Consider the following 24,568-nt stretch of genomic DNA (forward strand, 5'->3'; position numbering starts at 1 on the left):
TGAACTTAAGAAGGAGTTCGTGGTTTACAGTGACGCATCGTATGTGGGTTTGGGTTGTATTCTGATGTAGAATGGCAAGGTTGTGGCATATGCGTCTCGCTAACTCAAGACGCATAAGGCAAACTATCCAACACATTATTTAGAATTGGTCGCCATAGTCTTTGCTTTGAAAATCTGGAGGCACTATCTGTACGGTGAGAAGTGAACTATCTACACTGATCACAAAAACCTCAAGTACCTCCTAACTCATTAGGAGTTGAATCTTAGGCAACATAGCTGGATTTAGCTACTTAAGGATTATGACTGTACTATTGATTACCATCCTGGTAAGGCTAATGTGGTGGCCAATACGTTGAGTAGTAAGCGATGACTGATCTGAGAACGATGTTCACTCGACTTAGTTTGTTCGACGACGGAAGTTTATTGGCTGAGCTACAGGTTAAACCAACTTGGATAGAACAGATTCGAGATAGTAGTTAGAAGATGAGTCATTAGATCTTCGGTTTCGTCAGGTTAATAGTGGTAGCACTACGGACTTTAGGCTGAAAAATGATGGAGTACTCTATTTCCATGGTCAGATTTGTGTACCGAATGATACTGATCTGAGACAATCTATTCTGAGGGAGGGGCATTGTAGTTCTTATGCTATGCACCCCGACGATAATAAGATGTGTCGTGACCTTGGTGAATTATACTGGTAGCCAGGATTAAAACGAGAGGTTACTGATTTTGTGGCACATTGCCTGACATGCCACCAGGATAAGGCTGAGCATCAGTTACCTTCAGGTTTGCTGTAACCGGTTAAGATTCCCTTATGGAAATGGGAACGAGTGACTATGGACTTTGTTAGTGGGTTGCCCTTGACACCTACTAAGAAGTATCATGTTTGGGTCATCGTAGATCAATTGACCAAGTCTGCGCACTTTATTCCGGTTAAGACCGACTATTCTCTTCAAAAGTTGGCAAAACTGTATATCTCGGAGATAGTTAGACTGCATAGGGTTCTGGTATTGGTCATATCTAATAGGGATCCTCGCTTCACATCTCGGTTCTGAAAAAAGTTACATGAGGCTCTAGGTCCGAGATTGGACTTCAGTACTGCGTTCCATCCTCAGACTGATGGTCAATTTGAGTGGGTGATTCAGATACTAAAGGATATGTTGAAGAGTTGTGTTATCAATTTCCAAGGCAGTTGGGAGGATTATTTGCCGCTAACCGAGTTTGCCTACAATAATAGTTTCCAGTCGAGTATTCAGATGGCACCTTACAAGGCTCTGTATGGTCGTAAGTGTCATACTCTTTTGTGTTGGACTGTGTTGGGTAAACGTCAAGTTTTGGGTCCTGAGTTGGTTTATGAGACTAAAGATAAGGCTTGAATGATTCGGGATCATCTAAAGGCAGCTTCTAACAGACAGAAGTCTTTTGCAGATCTGAAGAGGCGTGAGATTAAGTATTTGGTGGGAGACTTTATATTTCTTAAAGTCTCTCCATGGAAGAAGGTTCTAAGGTTCGGTCGTAAGGGCAAGTTGAGCCCTAGGTTTATTGGGCCTTACCGAATTTGGAAACGAATGAGACCGGTCGCTTATCAGTTGCAGTTACCTCTAGAGCTAAACCGCATTCATGACGTATTATACATTTCGATGTTGAGGCATTACCACTTTGATCCTACTCATATTGTCCCTATTGAGGAAAATGAGTTTAGGCCAGATTTAACCTTTGAGTAGGAGCCGATTTAGATTCTGGATCGCGATGTAAAGGTTCTTCGGAAGAAGTCTATCCCTTTAGTGAAGGTGTTGTGGTGGAATCATAGCACTGAGGTGGCCACGTGGGAGCCTGAGGATGTGATGCGTCAACAGTATCTTCACATGTTCTGATCAAGTAAATTTCGATGTCGAAATTTTCTTTTAGAGGGGAAAGTTATAACGCTCCAAAATTTTTATTTTTGTTTCTGTTAAAAAGTGACACAACTGTGTATCTGCTTCAGTGACTAAGTGTTCTAAGTGTGTGTGAGGGGTCCCAAGTTCAAGCCTTACTTTTGGAAAATTTTTGTTATTTTAGAATTAAGCTTTATACTAGTTCAGCAGGCTCATATTTAATTACTTGTAATTTCATATCAGTATGGGCCTGCTGGTTTGATGGCCGGGGTGTGGTCGTGTGAGCCATACGGGCTAAACCAAATTGGACCGTGTGGGTCATACGAGTGTGTGGGTCTATACGGGCGAGTGGAATTTGGGCCAGGCCATGTGATCCACATGGGCCAAGGTAGGCCCACATGCCCTTGTGGTCCATTTAGCAAAAATGTTTCCTAAGATTTCACGGGTTGCCCAAGTCGACTGTGAACCTGCTGTAGGGTCAGTAAGCGCTACTTAGTCCCTAAATTGTATGATCTGAATATAGAATGTATGAATTAAGCATGTTAAACTTATGCAAGTTTACTGATCTGTATGTATGACTAATAACTGAATTTCAACATGTAAGCATGTATTTCGGTATGTTTCCATTGTGCATGTTTAGTTGCATCTGCATTGGGGTGGGATGATTGATTATTGGAGAAAGTGTACTGAAAGGCTTTCATGCCTATTATCTGGCAGCTCAGCTGCAATATTAATGATAAGTGCCGCATTCGGTACGACTTATAGTGTAAGACTGAGTGGGTGTTTTAAACCCCATATGGAGCTTTCTAAGCTCAATAACCCCAAAGAACAAATTTCAGAGGTCGATCGAGGAAAACGAGGTTTCAAAATAACCAAAACACGACACCAAAATGAATACCAAGTAAATTCAGATAACTTAAAGTAAACACTCAATGTGTCTAATTGTATGATTTATGAATGCATGATGCTTGCATTTATTAATAACATGAAATTTTATGAAATGCATGTTTAAGTATGAATTGTGATAAATGTCTAGGTTGAGCTTAAAAAGGGAATTCGATGGATAAACCATAATTGACATGTGTAATAAGGTCCTGCATGTGTTACAGTAAAGATTTAGCCCGGACAGATAATCTGTTGATCTCATTTATAAAAGGATCTAGACCGGACGGGTGTTCCTTCGAATGGTCGAGCCTCCCGTAAGAATATGTGTGCATTATGGATTTAGCTTAGACGAGTAATCTGAATTAGGGTCTGAATTTAGCCTGAACCTGGTAATTCAGATCCGAGCTCAATAAAGGTGTTTGTTGTTATAAGGGATTTAGCCTGGATTGGTAATCTCGACATCACCTTATGAATTCATAAAATGGGGGATTTAGCCTGGACTGGTAATCCAGCCATAAGATGTGAGGTTCACGGGAGTGCATATCTGAAATGATCATTGTTCGAATTGACGGTAAATGGATATTCCATCGAGATTTCCTAGAAACTCAACGAAATTAATGTGACATATATATATACAAATGAGATGTTTGAGTGATGAGCTCATCTAAGATAATTTTCATAGTGCATTGTTATATGACTAACTCATTGATTGAGTGTAAGTGATAGGAAAGACATCCTATGCTCATTGAATTTATTGTCCAATTTGATTGTATGATAATTACTTGATAAGTTTACTTTTCGGTTATTCGAGCTTACTAAGCATGAAAATGCTTACCCCTCTCTTTTCCTTGTCTCTCACAGAGCTCAAGGACTAGTAAAGATTGGAAGACGGTTGGAAAGTCAGCATACTATCAAATAGACAAGATTTGGTATAAAGACATTTCTAAATTGTTCAAAGGCACGTATAGGTCTTTTGAGTATTTTGTTATATGTGTCTTTTGATCTGCCAAATGAAGGCTTGTAAAGATAAAACTATCTTTTTGTTTATGGCCATAGAGATCGGCTTGTTTTGAAGTAGGCTATGACCTAAAAAATTTCCATGCAAGTTTATAATCATGTGCAATGGTTGAATTCCAATTGGAAATGAGTCATAAGAACGAGCCAATCTTGAATGTATTAAAGTGGTATGACAACATACAAATACAAGATGGGGAATAACCTAGCATGTACGAAACCAATGATATGAGGTTTCCTTGCAATGAGTTTTTAAAAAGATCATTTATGAGAGCATAATTATGTTTTACTATGTTTTTAATATTCATTAAGTATAAGTTTTAAAAGGGGGTAACCATAGGCTTGGAAAATAGCCTAATAGGGTCTACACGGCTGGGTACACGGGCATGTGCCTAGACCGTATGTGACACACGGACCACACCCGTGGACGTGTGGCATGGTCGTGTGTCCCCTGCATCTAAAATGGTAAGTCTGTTAAATGAACATGGGCTAGACACACGGACGTGTGTCTTGGCCGTGTGAATTTAATAGAATGCTCAAGTCTTGGACACGGGGTGATTGCACGGGCGTGTGACACTTCAAGTTAAAATAAATTTTCCAATGTGCCCAAAGTTTTTCAAACGTTATCGATTTTTTCCTACGTCGCCTCTAGGCATGTTTTAGGTCTTGAAGGCTTGTTTAAGGGAAAGGATATACATATTTGAAAAGTTTTAAATTAGAGCGCAACTTCATGACTTGATTTAATATGTTTATAAATGTGAAATCTCGGTAACACCTCGAGCCCTATCCCTATGTCGAATACGAGTGAGGGGTGTTATATTTAGTGGTACCAGAGCTACGGTTTAGTAGGTTCTAGGACTACCGTAGAGAGTATTGAGGTTTGCTATACATGCCATTATTCAAATATTGATAGTGTGACATCTCCTAACTGTTCAAATTGTTTTGAATATAGTAAATGTCTTCCAATCAAGCACAAGATGAGTCCGAGGGAGCCGAGAGCCATGCTCCAGCTTCCATACAATGAGCTGTATCTAGTAGTAGTAGAAGGATTATGTCTAAAGGCCAGGAAGAGGCCCGAGCTGCCTTCTTTGATATGATGGACGAATGGTTTGGGGATTACCTGAGGAATCGCCCAAACATACTAAGCCTTCCCCAGCCCCTTAACCAACCTGATGAGGATGTGCCACGAGGTATAGCACCGGTAAGAATTGGTAAAGCCCCTGTTGATAAGCTTAGAAAGTATGGGGCTGAGGAATTCAGAGCTAAAGTTAATGATGGTGCTGAAAGAGCCAAGTTTTGGCTCAAGAACACTACACGGGTGTTAGATGAATTGTCATGCACACTTGAGGAGTGTTTGAAGTGTATCGTGTCCCTCCTAAAAGATACTACGTACCATTGGTGGAAGACTGTATCCTCGGTAGTGCCAAAGGAAAATATCACTTAGGATTTCTTCCAAGTAGAGTTTAGGAAGAAATACATTAGCCAACGGTTTCTAAATTCGAAGCGAAATGAGTTCCTGGAACTGAAACAAGGGAACAAGACTGTAGCAGAATACGAATGAGAGTTCGTGAGGCTAAGTCAGTACGCAACTGAATGGGTCCAAACCGAGTCAAAAATGTGTAAACACTTCGAGGAAGGTCTAAATGAGAAAATTAAGTTGTTGATTAAGATCCTAAAAATATGGGAATTTGCCGCATTGGCTGGTAGGGTTAAGAAGGTCGAGGAGCTTAATAACGAAAGAAAGCAAGCAAAGAGAGGCCCGAGTCATGAGCAAGAGGTCCAGTGGTAAAACACTCTCGTTTTCCACAAAAAAATTAAGGATCTAGCATGAACGCTCCATTTCATCAGTAGGATATTTGGGTAGAGCGAGAAGCTCTAAACGACGAAGCCAAAAGTCTTCCTTTCCGATGGTAACTAGTGTGGGGAGTGTAGATGATCAAAAGCCGAAGTGTAAGAGTTGCAACAAATTTCACCACGGAGAATGTTGAGTGAAGAGCGGTGCATGTTTCAAATGTGGATCTCTTGACCACTTTTTTAGGGACTGCCCAGAGCGAGTCGAGAAAGAAGTGGAAGTAGCCCCGAAGTCGAGTACTCTCGTTTCATGAGGTAGACCTCTGAGATATCCTGAAAGTGTCAGTGGCAGTTGAGTTGCGGCTAAAGACGCTGCAAAACTAGAGGCTTGAGCCCCGGCAAGAACGTATGCGATAAGCGCCCGAGAGGAAGCCTCTGCTCCTGATGTTATTACGGGTACTTTTTCCCTTTTTAATACAAGTGTTATTGCTTTAATTGACCCGGGGTCGACGTATTCATACATTTGCATGAGCTTGGTATCTAGAATGAACATACTCATTAAGCCTACGGAATTTATTATTAAAGTGTCGAACCCACTAGGCAGATCAGTCATGATTGATAAAGTATGTAAGAATTATCCTTTGACAATTTAGCGTCAATGTTTTTCGGCTAATCTTATGTTGTTACCATTTGATGAATTTGATGTAATACTTGGTATGGATTGGTTAGCACTGCATGATGTAATTGTAAATTGTGGTAGAAAGTATATTAAATTGAAATGCCCGGATGGTGAGATTCTACGGATTGATTCAAGAGAGTTGGGTACGCCTCCGATTGTGATCAGGGCAATAGTTGCTCAGAGATATATGAGAAAAGGGTATGAAGCGTATCTTGCATTTGTATTGAACACTAAGGAAATAGAGTTAAAGATTGAGTCTGTGCCTATAGTATGGGAGTACCCAGATGTATTTCTAGAAGAATTACCTAGATTACCTCCTAAAAGGGAAATAGAATTTGGTATTGAGCTGGTGCCAGGGACAGCTCCCATTTCTATTGCTCCATACAGAATGGCATCAACTGAGCTAAAAGAGTTGAAAGCCCAGTTGCAAGAGCTGACTGATAAAGGATTTGCATGGCCAAGTTTCTCACCTTGGGGTGCCCCCATATTATTTGTAAAGAAGAAAGATGGTTCGATGAGGCTATGTATAGATTACCTCCAACTAAACAAGGTAACTATCAAGAATAGGTATCAATTGCCAAGGATCGATGATTTGTTTGATCAATTGAAAGGAGTCAATGTGGTCTCTAAGATAGACTTGAGGTCCGGCTATTATCAGCTGCGAGTTAAAAAATCGGATGTACCTAAGACAGCTTTCAGAATGAGGTACGGTCATTATGAATTACTCGTTATGTAGTTTGGGTTAACGAATGCACCGACCGTATTCATGGATCTAATAAATAGTATCTTCCGGCCATATTTGGATAAGTTTGTCATTGTATTCATTGACGACATCTTGATTTATTCCAAAGATGATTTAGAACATGCAAAGCACTTGAGAATTATGTTGCAGACTTTGCGGGAAAAATAGTTGTATGCTAAGTTTAGCAAAAGTGAGTTTTGGCTTCAGGAAGTTGGATTTTTGGGTCATATTGTTTCGGGTGAAGGCATCCGAGTCGATCCAAGTAAGATTTCTGCTATCGTCGAATGGAAACCACCTAAGAATGTAACCGAGGTTAGAAGCTTTTTGGGCTTAGTCGGTTACTCGAAGATTTGTGAAAAGATTCTCCATGATAGCAACTCCGATAATGACATTGTTACAGAAAAACGTTAAGTTTGAATGGACAGAAAAGTGTCAACAAAGTTTTGAGAAGTTAAAGACACTGTTAACTGAAGCTCCTGTTTTAGAATTGCTTGAGTCAGGAAAAGAATTTGTAGTCTACAGTGACGCATCCTCAAATGGACTAGGTTGTGTACTTATGCAAGTTGGCAAGGTAATAGCCTATGCTTCACGACAGTTAAAGCCACATGAGAATAACTATCTTATATATGACCTAGAACTTGCCGCCATCGTTTTTGCTTTGAAAATTTAGAGGCATTATTTATATGGTGAGACTTTCCGCATAGTCACTGACCACAAAAGTTTGAAGTATTTGATGACTCAAAAAGAATTAAATTTGAGGCAGCGGAGGTCGCTAGAGTTAATCAAGGATTACGAACTGATTATTGACTATCACCCTGGAAACGCGAATGTGGTCGCTGATGCATTGAGTAGAAAATCCTTGTTTGCATTAAGGGCCATGGATGCTCGTTTGGCATTTCTTGATGATTGTTCAGTCTTGGCTGAGCTAGAAGCTAGGCCGACACTCCTTCAGGAAATCTATGATACTCAAACTAATAATGATGACTTGCAAGCTAAAAGAACTCAATGTGAGCCAGGTATTGAATCAAATTTTCGAATTGGTTCTGATGGATGTTTGATGTTCAGAGATAAGATTTGTGTACCCAAAAATAATGAACTTATTCAAAAAATGTTGCAAGAAACACATAACAGCCGTTTGTCAATTCACCCAGGAAGTACCAAGAAGTACAACGATTTGAAGAAAATGTACTGGTGGAACGGCATGAAAAAAGATATTTCTGAATTTGTATCGAAATGCCTAGTATGTCAGCAAGTTAAAGCTGAACATCAAGTGCCTTCAGGTTTGCTACAGCTTGTGATGGTCCCCGAATAGAAGTGGGACAGAGTTACTATGGATTTCGTAATAGGATTGCCATTGACTCCGAAGAAGAAAGATGTCGTATGGGTTGTAGTAGATAAGTTGACGAAGTCGGCTCATTTTATTTTGGTGAGGACAGATTACTCCCTCAATAGATTGGCCGACTTGTACATTTCTGAGATTGTAAGATTGCATGGGGTACCACTGTCGATTATTTCCGACAGAGACCCGAGGTTCACTTCGAGATTCTGAAAGAAATTACAAGAAGCCTTGGGTACGAAGTTAAGCTTTATTACAGCTTTTCACCCTCAAACAGATGGCCAGTCTGAACAGATGATTCAGATTCTTGAGGATATGTTGCGATGTTGCATCCTTGAATTTCAGGGTAGCTAGGAAAAATATTTGCCACTAGTAGAATTCGCCTAAAATAACAGTTTTCAAACGAGTTTGAAGATGGCACCTTATAAGGCCTTGTATGGCAGGAAGTGCCAAACTCCATTGTATTGGACAGAACTTAAGGAAAATCAGATTCACGGATTTGATTTGATTAAAGAAACTAAAGAGAAAGTTAAAGTGATACGAGACTGTTTGAAAACGGCATTGGATAGGCAAAAGTCATATGCTGATCTGAAAAGAAAGGAAATTAAGTTTCAAGTTTGAGATAGAGTATTCTTGACAGTGTCTCCATGGAAAAAGGTGTTGAGATTTGCCCGGAATGGCAAACTGAGTCCGCGATTTATCGGACCGTACGAGATTATTAAAAAAGTTAGACCATTAGCCTATCGTTTGGCATTGTCACCTGAATTGAAAAAGATTCACGATGTGTTCCACGTATCTATGTTAAGGCGATATCGATCAAACCCCTCTCATGTGATTTCACCGACTGAGATTGAAATTCGACCGGACATGACCTATGGAGAGGAACCAGTTAAGATATTGGCTTGTGAGGTTAAACAATTGAGGAATAAAGATGTGGCCTTAGTAAAAGTTTTATGGCATCGACATGGTGTTGAAGAGGCTACATGGGAACCAAAAGAAACCATGAGAAGCCAATATCCGAATCTGTTCACTGGTAAGACTTTCGAGGATGAAAGTCCCTAAGGGGGGAGAAATATAACATCCCAAAATAGAGCCTAGTCGGAATAGTGGTTTCGGGACCACAAATTTGACATCAAAATATTTATTTTATGATTATTACGAGGCTTAGAATATGAGAACATGCACGTGTTAAAGTTTCATGAAGGAATTCTTTGAGTAAGTTCCCAATTGGAAAATTAGGGACAAAATTGAATAAATTGCAAAACTTGGATTCTAGAAGCAATTTGCATGAAATTGTTTTAGATTATAAAATAGAAGGTCTTGGGGATCAATTTGCCCAATTTTTAAATTTTTGGACAAAAATGGGCTTGCATGGATGAAATTTCAAAGAAAGGGCTTAAGGGCATTTTGATCATTTGGCATTTAAGTGAAATAAAATGGGAAAAATGAACCAAAAATCAGTCATTCTTCTTCTCCATGCTGCTGAAATTTCTAGGGTTTCCATAGCTAGGTTTTTCAAGCTTTCCAAGCTCAATAACCCCGAGGAACATATTCCGGAGGTCGATCGAGGAAAACGAAAGGTTTCAGAATAACCAAAACACGACACCGAAACGAATACCAAGAAAGTTCGGATAACTTAAAGTAAACACTCAATGTGCCTAATTGTATGATTTATGAATGCATGATGATTGCATTTATTAATAACATGAAATTCTATGAAATGCATGTTTAAGTATGAATTGTGATAAATGTCTAGGTTGAGCTTAAAAAGGGAATTCGATGGATAAACCATAATTGACATGTGTAATAAGGTCCTGCATGTGTTACAGTAAGGATTTAGTCCATATGGGTACTCTGTTGATCTCATTTATAAAAGGATCTAGCCCGTACAAGTGTTCCTTTGAATGGTCGAGCCTCCCAAAGAATATGTGTACATTATGGATTTAGCCCGGATAGGTAATCCGAATTAGGGTCTGAATTTAGCCTGGACTGGTAATTTAGATCCGAGTTCAATAAAGGTGTTTGTCGTTATAAGGGATTTAGCCTGGACTGGTAATCTCGACATCACCTTATGAGTTCATAAAATGGGGGATTTAGCCTAGACTGGTAATCCCGCCATAAGATGTGAGGTTCGCGGGAGTGCATATCTGAAATGATCATTGTTCGAATTGATAATAAATGAATATTCCATCGAGATTTCCTAGAAACTCAACGAGATTAATGTGACATATATATATACAAATGAGATGTTTGAGTGATGAGCTCATCTAAGATAACTTTCATAGTGCATTGTTATATGACTAACTCATTGATTGAGTGTAAGTGACAGGGAAGCCATCCTATGCTCATTGAATTTATTGCCCAATTTGATTGCATGATAATTACTTGGTAAGTTTAATTTCCTCTTATTCTAGCTTACTAAGCATGAAAATACTTACCCCTCTCTTTTCCCTATCTCTCACAGAGCTCGAGGACTCATAAAGATTGGAAGACGGTTGGAGAGTCAGCATACTATCAAATAGACAAGCTTTGGTATAAAGACATTTCTAAATTGTTCAATGGCATGTTTTGGTCTTTTGAGTATTTTGTTATATGTGTCATTTGATTTTCCAAATGAAGGCTTGTAAAGATAAATCTATCTTTTTGTTTATGGCCATAGTGATCGACTTGTTTTGAAGTAGGCTATAACCTACAAAATTTCCATGCAAGTTTATAATCATGTGCGATGGTTGAATTCTAATTGGCAATGAATGATAAGAACTAGCCAGTCTTGAATGTATTAAAGTGGTATGACAACATACAAATACAATATGGGGAATAACCTAGCATGTATGAAACCAATGATATGAGGTTTCCTTGTAATGAGTTTTTGCAAAGAACATTTATGAGAGCATAATTATGTTTTACTATGTTTTTAATATTCATTAAGTATAAGTGTTAAAAGGGGGTGACCATAGGGTTGGAAATAGCCTAATAGGGTCTACACGGTTGGGTACACGGGCAAGTGCCTAGGCCGTGTGTGACACACGGACCACACCCGTGGGCGTGTGGCATGGTCATGTGTCCCCTGCATCTAAAATGGTAAGTCTGTTAAATGAACACGAGCTAGACACACGGGCATGTGTCTTGGCCGTGTGAATTTAACAGAATGCTCAAGTCTTGGACACGGGGTGATTGCACAGGCGTGTGACACTTCAAGTTAAAAGAAATTTTCCAAGGTGCCCAAAGTTTTTCAAACGTTCTTAGTTTTGTCCCGCGTCGCCTTTAGGCATGTTTTAAGTCTCGAAGGCTTTTTTCAGGGAAAGGATATACATATTTGAAAAGTTTTAAATTAGAGCGCAACTTAGTGACTTGATTTAATATGTTTATGAACGTGAAATCCCGGTAACACCTCGAGCCCTATCCCTGCGTCAGATACGGGTGAGAGGTGTTATAGTTTTTGGGGTATTTTTTATGTAAATTTGGACTTTTGGACTGTTTTCCTTTGTCTTGGATTTTGACTGTTTCATGAACTTTAGAACTGCAATAAAAACTCAGTTTTATTAAATACAACATTTTTCCTAAACGCGAATAATTTTCTTAAATAACACGGTTTTAAAAGCTTCCGCTACAGAATATGTTTTTAAACGAATCAAATTAACGAGAAAATAGTTTTGAAATTGACGAAAGATAAATAAAAGCTAATAAACGAAAACTGTTTTAATTTGATAAATTCGATTTCAAATTTCATTCCATGTACCATCACCAGATTCGGCCATAAGGTCTAGGCCGGGTTTGGGGTGTTAAAAGATTACAAGCATCATTTACATTTACATGCCAATATAGCCAACATATCCTATACATGCCATTACAACCATAATTGATTTACCACATATACCGATATAGATCGATGGACAGTGTGAGTGATCTCCGCCAAGCTTCTAATCTAACAAGCTTTCGATTTACTATAAAACAGGGAAATAAAACTAGGTAAGCATAAAATGCTTAGTAAGTTCGTATAACATGGTACTTAACTTACCATTCATTCTATTTTGAAGTAACTATGTAAGGTATATTCAATCAATTTGCCCTCAAGCCTTACACATATCATCATTGCCCTTGTTAGTCATATAATCCATAATAACATCACAAACATATATAGACTCAACAACAATCAAGTTTCCATGCACATATGCTTTCCACAATATTTATTCATTTAGCATGTATAATTAATCTCTTTATATTACAAGTATAATTTCATAATAGTTCATCTCGAGTTCAGATCATTTCATGTCAGAACTTTACCCATATTACTCGAAATATCAAGGTCACGATTAGTACACTCAAAGTGTACAAGTCTAGAGTCAAGGATGTACATACTCATCAAATAAATTCCATGTACAATATCATCATTTCATATTTTCATATATCAATTATCACGTATCATCATTTTCTTGTATTTTAGGCCGATATGTATAATATCTCACTTCTTATTCATATCTTCTCATGTCAAGAACTTTTACCCTTTGAATTTATTTGAAATATGATGGATACGCAGGTAGTACACTCGAGGTGTATGAATCAAAATCCATCAATTCATGTCCAATGGTACCCATAGGGTACTATATCAGAGAGTACACTCTCGAGCCACATATGTATACGACAGGATTACCAGTCCAGGCTAAATCCTTTTTATGACATATGCTCTAAAGAGCTTGATTTGGATTACCCGTCTGGGCTAAATCCAATCCATAACATATGCTCGAGAGGACTCATATCAGGATTACCTGTCCAGGCTAAATCCCATTCGCGACAAATGCAGGACCTCATTCATTTCAGGAATTCACATATCCATCGAATTTTCCATTTATTCAAACAGAATTTAGCATCTTTCAAGCATTATCAAGCAAGTGGTCAATCTCATATATTCGTGCATTTATTCCATTCAGATGTTCACATTCAACTCAAGCATAAAATTTAACATTTTTATCATTTATCATTTGTTGGGCATTCTAATTGATCGGGCACTTTCATTTATCGGGCTTTAACGAGTATGTGATCATTTCACATATTTATGGTATTTATACAATTCACAAACACAACATTTAATTCAAGCATAAAAACATATACAATTTAGTTGCACGAACTTACCTCGTTAATGTTCATGTACGTAAAATCTACTAATCCGACATTTTTCTCTTTCCTCGTTCTAGCTTCGAATTTGGTCTATCCGGATCTATATGAGTAAATTTAACATCAATTTACCATATCTCACATTCAAGTGGACTTAATTTTCATCCTAGGAAAAATTACCATTTTGCCCTTAACTTTTCCATAAATTCCCATTTCGTCCCTAAGCTTGGAAAATAAAATTTGTGCAATTTACTCCCTATTCCAAGCCTAACCAAAATCCCATTACAAAATTTACAGCACATGTATTCATAAAAATTTAGCATTTTTTTTTCAATTTCACAACTTTACATTTTAGTCCCTAAATCATGTTTTCATTAAAAATCACTTTGTAAAAGTTGTTTATCTATCAACAATCTTTCATTTCTACCATGAATTTTTAATTTTCAGCATATTAATCTATGACCCATTTTCCATACTTGATAACTTCTCAAATTGATCCCCCAAATAGATAGATTAAGCTATCCCGGTTTCAAAAATATAAAAATTACTGAAAACGGGCCAAGGAAACTTACCTAATTTGGCAATGAGAGTTTCTTCTCTATCCCCTAGGGTTCCCATGCATTATTTTAGGGAATAAGATTATAAAAATGATTTTTATTTCTATTTAATTATTTTATCATCTTTAATCATTTTGGTTTCCAATTTAGTCCCTAGCCTTTCTCTAATTTTCCATGGATGAATCATCCAAAAATATCTACTATCTTTTTATTAATGGTATAATTACCATATAATGGCCTTAAGTTTTGAATTCCATAGCTATTTGATCATTCTAGCTACTAGAATTCAACTTTTACATTTTATGCGATTTGGTCCTTCTTGTAATTAAACACATAATCGGTAAAATTTTCTTATCAAAATTTTTACATGACATCTTTAATATAATACGGATCATATAATAAAATAAAAATAAATTTTATTTTCGGCTCGAATTTGTGGTCCCGAAACCACTGTTCCGATTTCACCGAAATTTGGGCTGTTACATTTAAAGCTCACTAGTTTTCAATCACGGCCTTAGTTCAATAATTTAAGATCATGAACACTTCTTGGTTCATAAGGAATGTAAATTTTTTGAACTAGTTCTAGGCGTGGCCAAAGATGATTTTCAACTAGCTAACTTTGAACTCTTTGCCCTTTAGAACATGTTAGATGCTAGAGATTATGAATATATGTGTGTTAAGGAAGAACACAAAACTGACCTTGAAAGAAGGAGGATAGAGGAATCAATTTTGTTACATTTTCTTTGTGAGGCTGAAGCTTACTTCTCTTCACCATACATATGAAATGAGGCTTGAAATGGATCAATCTACTAAAAGAAAAACAATAAACTTTCTAGAAAGCTTTAGCTGATTTACGATCACGACCTTCTACTTACAAGATTTTACGAATCTCACGGTCTGCTAATTTACGATCATGGCTTCAGTTCATTGATTTTACAATCATGAACACTTCATTAAGAATTCACCGATTTACGATCGCAACTCTACTTAACTAGTTTGCTAATTTACGATCACAACTGTCACTTTTAAAACTCGCTGATTTACAATGACGACTTCAGTTCATTGATTTACGATCTTGAACACTTTATTAGATATTGGTCAATTTATGATCGCAACTCCACTTAAGCAGTTCGCTGATTTACGATCACAACTGTCATTTTTAAAACTCACTCATTTACAATCACGGCTTCAATTCACTACTTATGATCGCAACTCCACTTATATAGTTCATAAATCTACGATCAGAACTGTCATTTTTAAAGCTTACTGATTTACAATCCTGGCTTCAATTCATTGATTTACGATCATGAATGCTTCTTAGCTCAAAAAGAATGTAAATTTGATAATGTAGTTCCAAGAATGGCCAGGGATGATTTTCATATAGCTAATTCTGACATCTCTGCACTTCAGAGCGACTTAGATGTTAAAGATGATGAAATATAAGTGTGTTGAGGAAGAACTCAAAACTAATATTGAAAGAAGGAGAATAGAGGAATCAATTTTGTTACATTGTCTTTGTGAGGCTGAATCTACTTCTCTTCACCGTACGTCTGAAATGAGATTTGAAATGGATCGATCTACTCAAAAAAAATAAGGAACTTTCTGAAAAGTTTTAGCTGATTATGATCAAGATCTTCTACTTATAGGATTTTACGAATCTCATGGTCTGCTGATATACGATCACAACTGTCAATTTTAAAGCTTGTTGATTTATGATCAAGACTTCAGTTTATTGATTTACGATCATGAACACTTCATTAAGAGTTTGCCGATTTACAATCCCAACTCCACTTAAATAGTTCGTTGATTTACAGTCACAACTTTATTTTTAAAGCTCGTTGTTTTACGATCACAACTTCAGTTCATTGATTTACGGTCATGAACACTTTATTAAGAGTTTGCCGATTTACAATCACAAGTCTACTTAAATAGTTCGTTGATTTTCAATCACAACTGTCTTTTTTAAAGCTCACTGATTTACAATCACAACTTCAGATAATTGATTTATGATTATGACGATTTCATTAAGGATTTTAACAGTGGTAACAACTAAACTTGTATTTTTAAATCCAAAAGGTGGAAAGATTAATTTCTGAAAATACAAGTAAAAGATTAAATTTCAAATGTATAAAGTATATAAAAACTAAAATTATATTTTATCTTTTAAAATTTTATTTTAAAATTTAGTGAGAAACATCCTAATTCTAGTTGTAATTAATTCCTGGCTAAGATTTTGGCATGCAAGAGAACATGTCCATGTTTTCTATGTCACACCTACCAAAGTGTGCCATTTTACCATAATTTCAGTAAACAATTAGCAGTTGTGATTTAGCTTTCCATAATTCATTAATGACACGTACTTATATATTATTATAATCAATACCAATCAATTTAGTCCTCATCATTCCTACGTATTTATGGTTATTTTATGAAATGGTTTTTGATAGATTATAGTAATATAAATTTAACATATGAGAAGGGGTTGACTTGCAAAATCAGAGTTAACATATTTAATACCTTGTTAGTAAAGTTTTTAAATTTTACAAGTTGTATTAGAGAATTTTCAAATGTCTTATAAATATAGTAAATTATTTAAAATATATATTAAAAAAAGACACATAATAATTTTTAAAATTGTTTATGAAATAAAAATTATATTATCAATACACTAAATACTAACTTTATATAGGGGTGTTCAAATTTCAGTTAAAATCGAATTAACTGACCGAATCGATTTAATTTGATTAATCGGTTGGTTAATCGAACTAGTTTGGTCGGAATTCGGTTAAATTTTTTTTTGAAATTTTAGTTAACAGTTAATTCGGTTCGAAATCGAGTAATAAATCAAACTTAATAAATAATATTATATATTATATATTATATGTATTAGGCTATTACTATTTCGGTTAATTTAAAAAAAACGGTTCAATTAACGATTAAAAAATTAAAAATTTAATTAACTTAATTAATAATAATTTAGTTCGATTAACCATTTAAACACCTTTAACCTTATATATATATATATATATATATATTTATTCTTATTTATATATTTTTAAGTCGTGAAAAAATAACGTAAGGTAAGGGACGGAAAGGATCTGCGGCCCAAGAGATCCTTTCCCCTTTGGCCCAGAAGATGACAGAACACTAACCGCCTTTGTTTTTTTTTTGGAAGTGACTCTTAAGTTTAAATAACTGAAATTTAATGAAACTAAAATAAGATATATTTTGGCATATGAAAATTAGGTTTGTGAAAGCTAGCCTTTTTCATAATTCATTTTTGCCAAAACTTTAATTTAATCACTAATATTTTTTATTATCACCCCGTTAATAATTCATTTAGTTTTTAAACACATATAATTAAATATAAATATAATTATATATAAACACATTTTATTAAATCTTGATAAACTTATATGTAAATTTTTTATTTTGATAAATTCAAAAACTCAACCCCAAATCTCAATAAATTTGTGACTTTTATAAATTTCATTTATGATTGCACTAATAGAATTCTCAATAGAGAAATTCAATTTTTCTTATGAAACCTAACAAATAAAAAGAAAAACGAAAAAGCTTTCTATAAGCCTTTTTCAAGTAATCATCTTTTGCATTTTTGTGAACTTGAATAATCGTGTATTAATCTGCAACCATCTTTAAACATTAAATTTATTGTAAACGTGTATTATCTTCATCCAATTTGTTTACAATTTATTTTGAAAAATATGTAAATTTTCTAAGTTTTTTATTTTTCTTACTTGAATTTTAAATTTTTTTTAACTTTTGTAATATTTTAAATTTTTAGATACATATATTTTTATAATTTATAATTTATTTAATATTTTAAAAAATTATATTTTTTTCTTTTAAATTTTTAAATTTTTTATTAAAAATTATGGCATCATCAATGCCACGTGCCATAACCTAAGAATGCCATGTGTCCTATATTTAACACCATTACAAAAAAAAGTATCCAAACATTTGATAGAATGAAAATTCAGATACCAACTTGGGAAAAAGAAATCATAAGTACCAACTTGAGAGAAAATGTCAAGTTCGAGGGGCTAAATGCATATTTGAGCCTTATAATTATAATTAAATATAAACACATATAATATTATTTATATAAATATATAGAAATAATATTATATTTTGTACTTTTTTATAATATATAATTTATATTAGATTATATGGGTTAATAGAATTTGTGAATGTGGAAAGTTAAATTTATTGAATTATTTAGAATTAGGATCAGATTGATAGAATGTGTAAGTATTGATGATTAAATATGTTATTTCAACAATTAGAAAAGGCCACATCATTACTTCTGTTAACTATTTAACGAAGAGTGACCAAAATAGAAATAATCTAAAACGTAAATGACCAGAATAGAAAAAATTCAAAACGTTAGTGACTAAATTGAAAATTTTCATAATTAAGTGACCAAAACAATCACACTACCCAAAGCGAGTTCGCCACCAACCGTAGCGGCACCGTCCGCTAAAATTTGCCCCTTTTAATGCATTTACGCCGCCGAACCCGGGCAGTTTGATGCATACAAGTATTTTTATTGGAATGTTGATACATAACTAATGAAATGCCTAGAGCATCTCCATTGCCCGATAAAATAATCTTGTCAGTATCGGTAGAAATGATCTTTCCCTCGTGATCGGCTGCTAATAATCAAATGACCATTAATTTTTTATTGTGTTATAAATAAATTTTGAGGTATTAGTAAAATTTTTATAAAATTTTATAAGTAGATTTTGATAATTTTGTTTTTTATTTTTTTATTACATCATAAATAAGATGTATATATATTTTTGAAGAAATGTATATTAATTTGAAAATTTTATATGGCGTTAAAAAGGGGATGGTTATTTGACATTGGTGCTCAAGAAATCAAGGGCTGATAATAAATCCTCCAAGTCTCGAGCCTTATTCAACTTTGAACTCCGAAAATGAGATTTTAGTCCCTCTGAGCGCGAATGTCGCCCCACCTACCAAGAACATCTTCGTTAGGATATTGAATCAAGACCCTGGCAAAGGCGGGGAGAAAAACCAAGTGTTAGACCGTGAGAAGTGCTTACACAACACTTGAACAGTTTAAAAAGCTAAACATATAATTATACTATCATATAAACATCCTGCTTGAAAGTTGAAACCTGAGTGTCGGTGTCGGTGTCCTTGTCCTGCAAGAAGTCACCAATTAAACAAATTTATGATTCATCTCTGCTTGTTACGGCACCCGTTAATTAACTACTTCTCTTTAACTAATCAACCCTGTTTCCTAAACCACATTCACCTCTGCAGATTCTTTTCTCAGTAGAACCAAATGCGCCTGTTTTGATATAACATCTTAAGTTGAAGGTTTTGTCTCACACAAACTGAAAATGGGAAAAGAGTCAAAGTCCAGAGGATTTTTTTGGGTGGTTTCTGGTTCTAGTAATATTGGCTCTGGTTGTGGGAGCTGTTGTTTACATAATCAAGAAAAAATTAGATCATAGAAATGACAATAACCCCACTCCCGCTCCCGGTCATCCAGGTGCCATAGACCACAAGTATGCTCATGCTCTCGAAATCGCTATGCAATTCTTTGACGTCCAAAAATGTACCCTTTCTTTACCCTCTTGGCTCTTTCACTCTTTATAGTTTCTTTTTTCCTTTTACTCTGTTTATGTATTACCTAGTTGAAATTTTGTTTCCTTTAAGGACACCCTTTAAGTTATGGACTCAGATTTTTGAAGTACCTTCTTGTTTAGTGCTTAGAACAAGTAGTTTCTTCATGATATTATTTAGCAGCCTGCTACTGCTCAAGTTTTTTTTTTCTTTTTGGGCAAAATTAATGTTAGAGGTGTTAGGTATGGGTCCCACTATGTGGGAAACCCATATTTTCTATCATAATGTTTTGTCTTTCTTTGATTTTGTCAAAAGCCAATTTTTTTTATGTGTGGGATGTGGGCAGCCTTTCTATTATTATTGAGTGTCAAATTCTCAATTTAAAAGAGAGAAAAACAGAGAGTGAGATTGAAGCTCGTTGGAGAAAAAGAGAGAATAGAAAAAAAATCAGTTTTTCAAGCTTGGTGCAGCAGTGATCAACTCCTCGATCGAAGGTCCATCCGTGGTTCGATTGAGCTGATTTTTGGACAGCAACTAGGTGATAAGGTGTTCTTGACTTTGTACGGTCGGATTTTTCATCCGAGACTTGTAGCGTCGGAAATACCCATTTTTCAGCAGCTACGTTTTTGGTGATGTTCTCTCATTTTTCTCTCTTTTGCTAAAGATTACATATTGTTAGCCTTGTCGGAGTTGAATGCTTGTTGTAGGCTTGATATTGTGATCTTGTAGTCGAACATTTGATGATAGTAGAGCTCTTTATCGGACTCTAAAGTCCCGTCGTTTTTACCCTTGATTTAGAGGGGTTTTCCACGTAAAAATATCGGTGTCTCTATTTATTTTTGTTGTGGTTGCATTAGTTGATTTGTGGTTGATTAAGGTTGCTAGAGAACATATCTTGTGCTATTGTGCTTGCCATAATTTTTGACAGGAGTTATAAGGAGAGAAAGAACACTGGTTGTGCTTTCGCTTTGTTTCGGTTGTTCGGTTTCTTCCCAACAAGAGGTGGGGATTGTTTTGTTGCAGCTGGTAGGTTAGTGGATAATAAGATATCATAGAGAGGAGATTCGGCTCTAACGGATGGAAGTGAAGCCAAGCTGGATCTTTCCAAGGGGCTGTATGATGCTGGGGATCACGTGAAATTTGGTTTTCCGATGGCATTCACTGCTACTGTGTTATCGTGGGCTATCCTCGAGTATAGAGATCAGATGGAGGCAGTGAACCAACTAGAACCTGCTCAACAAGCTCTCAAGTGGATAACCGATTTCCTTCTCAATGCTCATCCTTCACAGAATGTGCTCTATATTCAGGTTATCATTGTCTTTAACTGCCTTCCTCTCTTTTGGATTGTGTAGCTATATGTAGTGCACCGGTGTTTTCAAAAATTACATTAAATTTTGTTTTTGTTTTCTTGATTTGTGCCCTGCAAATTTAAGTCTTGAAAAAGCCTTCGGAATATTTCTTATCTCTTACTTTTTTACTTCAAAAACTAAGGCAGGTCGGTGACCCTGTAACAGACCATAAATGTTGGGACAGGCCTGAGAATATGACAGAGAAGAGGCCTCTAACACAGGTGATTGCATCCGTCCCTGGGACTGAGGTTGCAGCCGAAACTGCTGCAGCTATGGCTTCAGCATCTCTGGTGTTTAAGACAGCTGACTCCACGTATTCAAGCACGCTTCTTACGCATGCAAAGCAACTTTTTACTTTTGCGGATAACAATAGAGGTTCTTACAGTGAGAAAATTCCAGAAGTTGCTACATATTACAATTCAACAGGATATGGAGATGAGCTCTTATGGGCAGCAAGTTGGCTTTATCATGTTACAGCTGATCAATCATACCTTGAATATGTGACCGGTGAAAATGGGAAAGAGTTTGCTCAATGGGGAAGTCCAACCTGGTTTAGCTGGGATAATAAACTTGCAGGAACCCAGGTAAGGTTCTCTTATAGGAATTTGAAGCATGGCCCTAGCCTCTTTTGTTTTCTAGTTACCTCTGTCGAAACCATTTTCAAATCGAGTTTTGGAAAATGGGAATCGATTTTAAAAACGCAAACGGGAGTCGCCACCAATCTTTTTAGGTGTGATTGGATCACCTTTAAAACATTTAGTTTTAAAATCATTAGTTTTGGTCCACGAAATAAAAGAACGGGTTCGGGAGTCGGTTACGTACGAGGAAGGATTAGCACCCTCGTAACGCCCAAAAATTGGTACCTAATTGATTATCAAATGTCTTTAATGTCGAAAGAAAAAAAAATTTAAGATGTAGTCCTCTTTAAAATATTTTAACTTTGAAAATTGGGATTCACTAGCGTCAAAGTATTGACATTAAGTTATCCCTTTTTTGAAATTCCTATCTCGAAACAGCAAAACGCTATATCCAATAAGTTAGGACATATTGCTTTGAAATTCCAAGATAGTGGCTTGCATTTAGAAAACCTCTAAAAAAACTTAGAAGGGTACTTAATTATTCGAATTCAACGAGAAAAGTGGCAACCCAATAAGTTAGGGCACTGCTTTCTCAAATTTTCCAAACACCAAGCATTGCCTTATTTGCAAAAAAATCTTATTTCGAGGTAACAAATAAATGAATAAAACGAATAAAAAGATAATAACGAATAAGCTAGGAAATATTTGAGATTAAAAAAAACTAGTAATAAATAAACAATCATTATGTAAGACTAAAGAATGATAGTATAGTGAAGATAATAATAATATTAATAGTAATAATACAAGTAAAAATTTTGGAATGATGTGTGAAATTATATATATGTATGTGAATATATAAATAAGTAAACAATATATATAGTGAGTGAAGAGTAAAAGGTAAAATAAGTGTATTTAAAGAGTAATGGGTAAAAATATAATAATAATATAATAGTAGTAATAACGTAATAGTATTAGAAATATACGATATATAATATTGAAGGTAAATACATAATATATACATATTAGAAATAATCATAATATTAGAAACAACTATTAATAATACTACATAAATAGATATATAGTAGTAGCATACACATGATATAGTTAAAAATATATAAAGTAAGATAATATGGGAAATAAAAAAATATATATAAATGATATAATATTAGGGCATATGCAAAACAATAAAAACACAATATTAAAAGATATATATATAAAATGTATACATAATATAATATTAAAATATTTACATGGTATATACATAATAATGTAAAAAATAAACTATTAGTAATATTATAAATATATACATATAGTAGTAATAATAATATAAAGGTATTTCATATAAACAGGTATGCACGTAAAAAAAAGAAAAGAGAAAAATAATAATTACAAAAATATGAAATCAAAATAATATGTAGAAACATGTTTATTCTAAAAAGAATAACTGAAACTTAATTGAGAGAAGAAACAAAATCCAAGAGATAACTTACAAGTAAAACAAATTATTGGGCTAAAATTAATTGCGTATAAATGTCCGAGATCTAAAATTAAAAATGCCCCAAATCTTAAAATACCGCACAAAGGGGGCAAATTAAAATAGCACACAGACTGCAGGGCCAATTTAAAATAATATAAAAAACTTAAATAAGGCCCGATTGAAGGCTAGCACAAAGGAGGGGACCAATTGCGTAAATTATCCAATTAAAGGTAACATGCATGGTCCCAAGCAAAAAGCTGATTCTACTCCTCCCATGCTACTTTGTTTTATTATTAATCAAAAACACTCCCCATGCTTTTTTGTTTTATTGTTAATTAAAACTATTTCCCCATACTATTTTGTTTTATTGTTAATTAAAACTACTTCCTCATACTATTTTGTTTTATTATTAATTAAAACCATACTTTATTTTCTTTTTTCTTTTTTTATCATAAAAAAACCTTTTTTTTAAAAAAACAACAAAAAAAAAGTTAAAACATCACCCTACCACCCTACATTCATTTTTCAAAATAGAGAGAAAGCTCTTAACTCTCTCAACCCTTCCCCTCCTCCGGTCATCGAATCGGCCATCAACCGTCACGCCGGTCACCGGCCACCGACGGCGGCGCCGCAGTCCATGTTGGCCAGAAAATCTTCCGAGGCCTTTTTTCGCTTCTCTTCTCGAGTAGAGCCCGAATTTGGGGTTAAAACGACCCAAAAACCTTCAAAAATTAATGAGAAGCACCCTAGAACTCAAGAATCCATTCGGTTTCCTCGGTCGTCCACGATGTTGGAAAACTGAACACCGGTAAGTTCCTTCTCTCTTTCCCTTTTTTATATTTTTTTTGTAAGTTTTTTTTGTTAAAAATATTTGTAAAATAGATAAAACGGACGAATAGAAAGAAGATCAAAAAATAAATAAATAAATAAATAAAAATAAGGACAAACACCTTTTGAACTTGTTTTCTCCTTTTGATTTCTCCCAAAAATCTCTGTAATACAACCCCCTCTAATACAATCTCTTCTCTCCAAAATACAATCGATTCCCCCCTCTCCCATGGCACAAGGAACATAGGGCTTTTATATAGCCCAAAATCCAAAGAAAAATACAAAGAATTTTATTTTTTGGTGTTTTTCTTTGCTGTCCTTTTTTTGTCTTTTTTTGCAGGTATAGAGTGGTAGAGGCAAGTGGGTGTGCTGGTGGCAGACAACTGGTAGTGGCGTAGGTGGCCATGGTGGGGTGACGGCTAGGGTTCATCACCACTTTTCTTTGCTGTAAATTGCTTAGGTTTGGGTAGTTCTAATTTGGGCTGGTTTTGGGTATTGGGTTTGGGTAGGTTTAGTTATTGTAATTAGGTAGTTTTGATTTTTGGGCTGTTTAACATTGTAAATGACTTGGAATTTGGTTATGTGGATTTTATTTTTTGCTTGTTTGCTTGGGCCAAAAATTGGCCATTACAGCTGCCCCTCTTTGCTCATTGTCGTGTAATGAGAATGGAGCAAAGACTCCAAAATGGCCAATTTTTCTTAGTCTCGCCGAATTTTAATTTCTTGG

General features: G+C 35.3%; 1 protein-coding gene across 1 annotated transcript; it reads left to right on the forward strand.

Annotated features, from left to right (window-relative positions):
• Positions 1-366: 366 nt before the first annotated feature.
• Positions 367-24,239, forward strand: LOC107917171 (endoglucanase 2-like). Its single transcript, XM_041083292.1, has 6 exons — positions 367-438; positions 702-786; positions 901-1,007; positions 20,665-20,916; positions 21,105-21,547; positions 24,182-24,239. The coding sequence occupies exons 1-6, from the start codon at positions 367-369 to the stop codon at positions 24,237-24,239; spliced, it is 1,017 nt and encodes a 338-aa protein (XP_040939226.1).
• Positions 24,240-24,568: the final 329 nt, after the last annotated feature.

The sequence above is a fragment of the Gossypium hirsutum genome, chromosome A01 (assembly GCF_007990345.1).
Source record: "Gossypium hirsutum isolate 1008001.06 chromosome A01, Gossypium_hirsutum_v2.1, whole genome shotgun sequence".
NCBI lineage: Eukaryota > Viridiplantae > Streptophyta > Magnoliopsida > Malvales > Malvaceae > Gossypium > Gossypium hirsutum.

What these genes read in the sequence shown, in the direction of transcription:
- LOC107917171 (XM_041083292.1), top strand. Translation starts at nt 367, where the DNA reads ATGACTGATCTGAGAACGATGTTCACTCGACTTAGTTTGTTCGACGAC. An exon ending in GTTTATTGGCTGAGCTACAG is followed by an intron (nt 439 to 701) that starts GTTAAACCAACT and finishes TTATACTGGTAG; the next exon opens with CCAGGATTAAAACGAGAGGT. An exon ending in AGAATGTGCTCTATATTCAG is followed by an intron (nt 20,917 to 21,104) that starts GTTATCATTGTC and finishes AAACTAAGGCAG; the next exon opens with GTCGGTGACCCTGTAACAGA.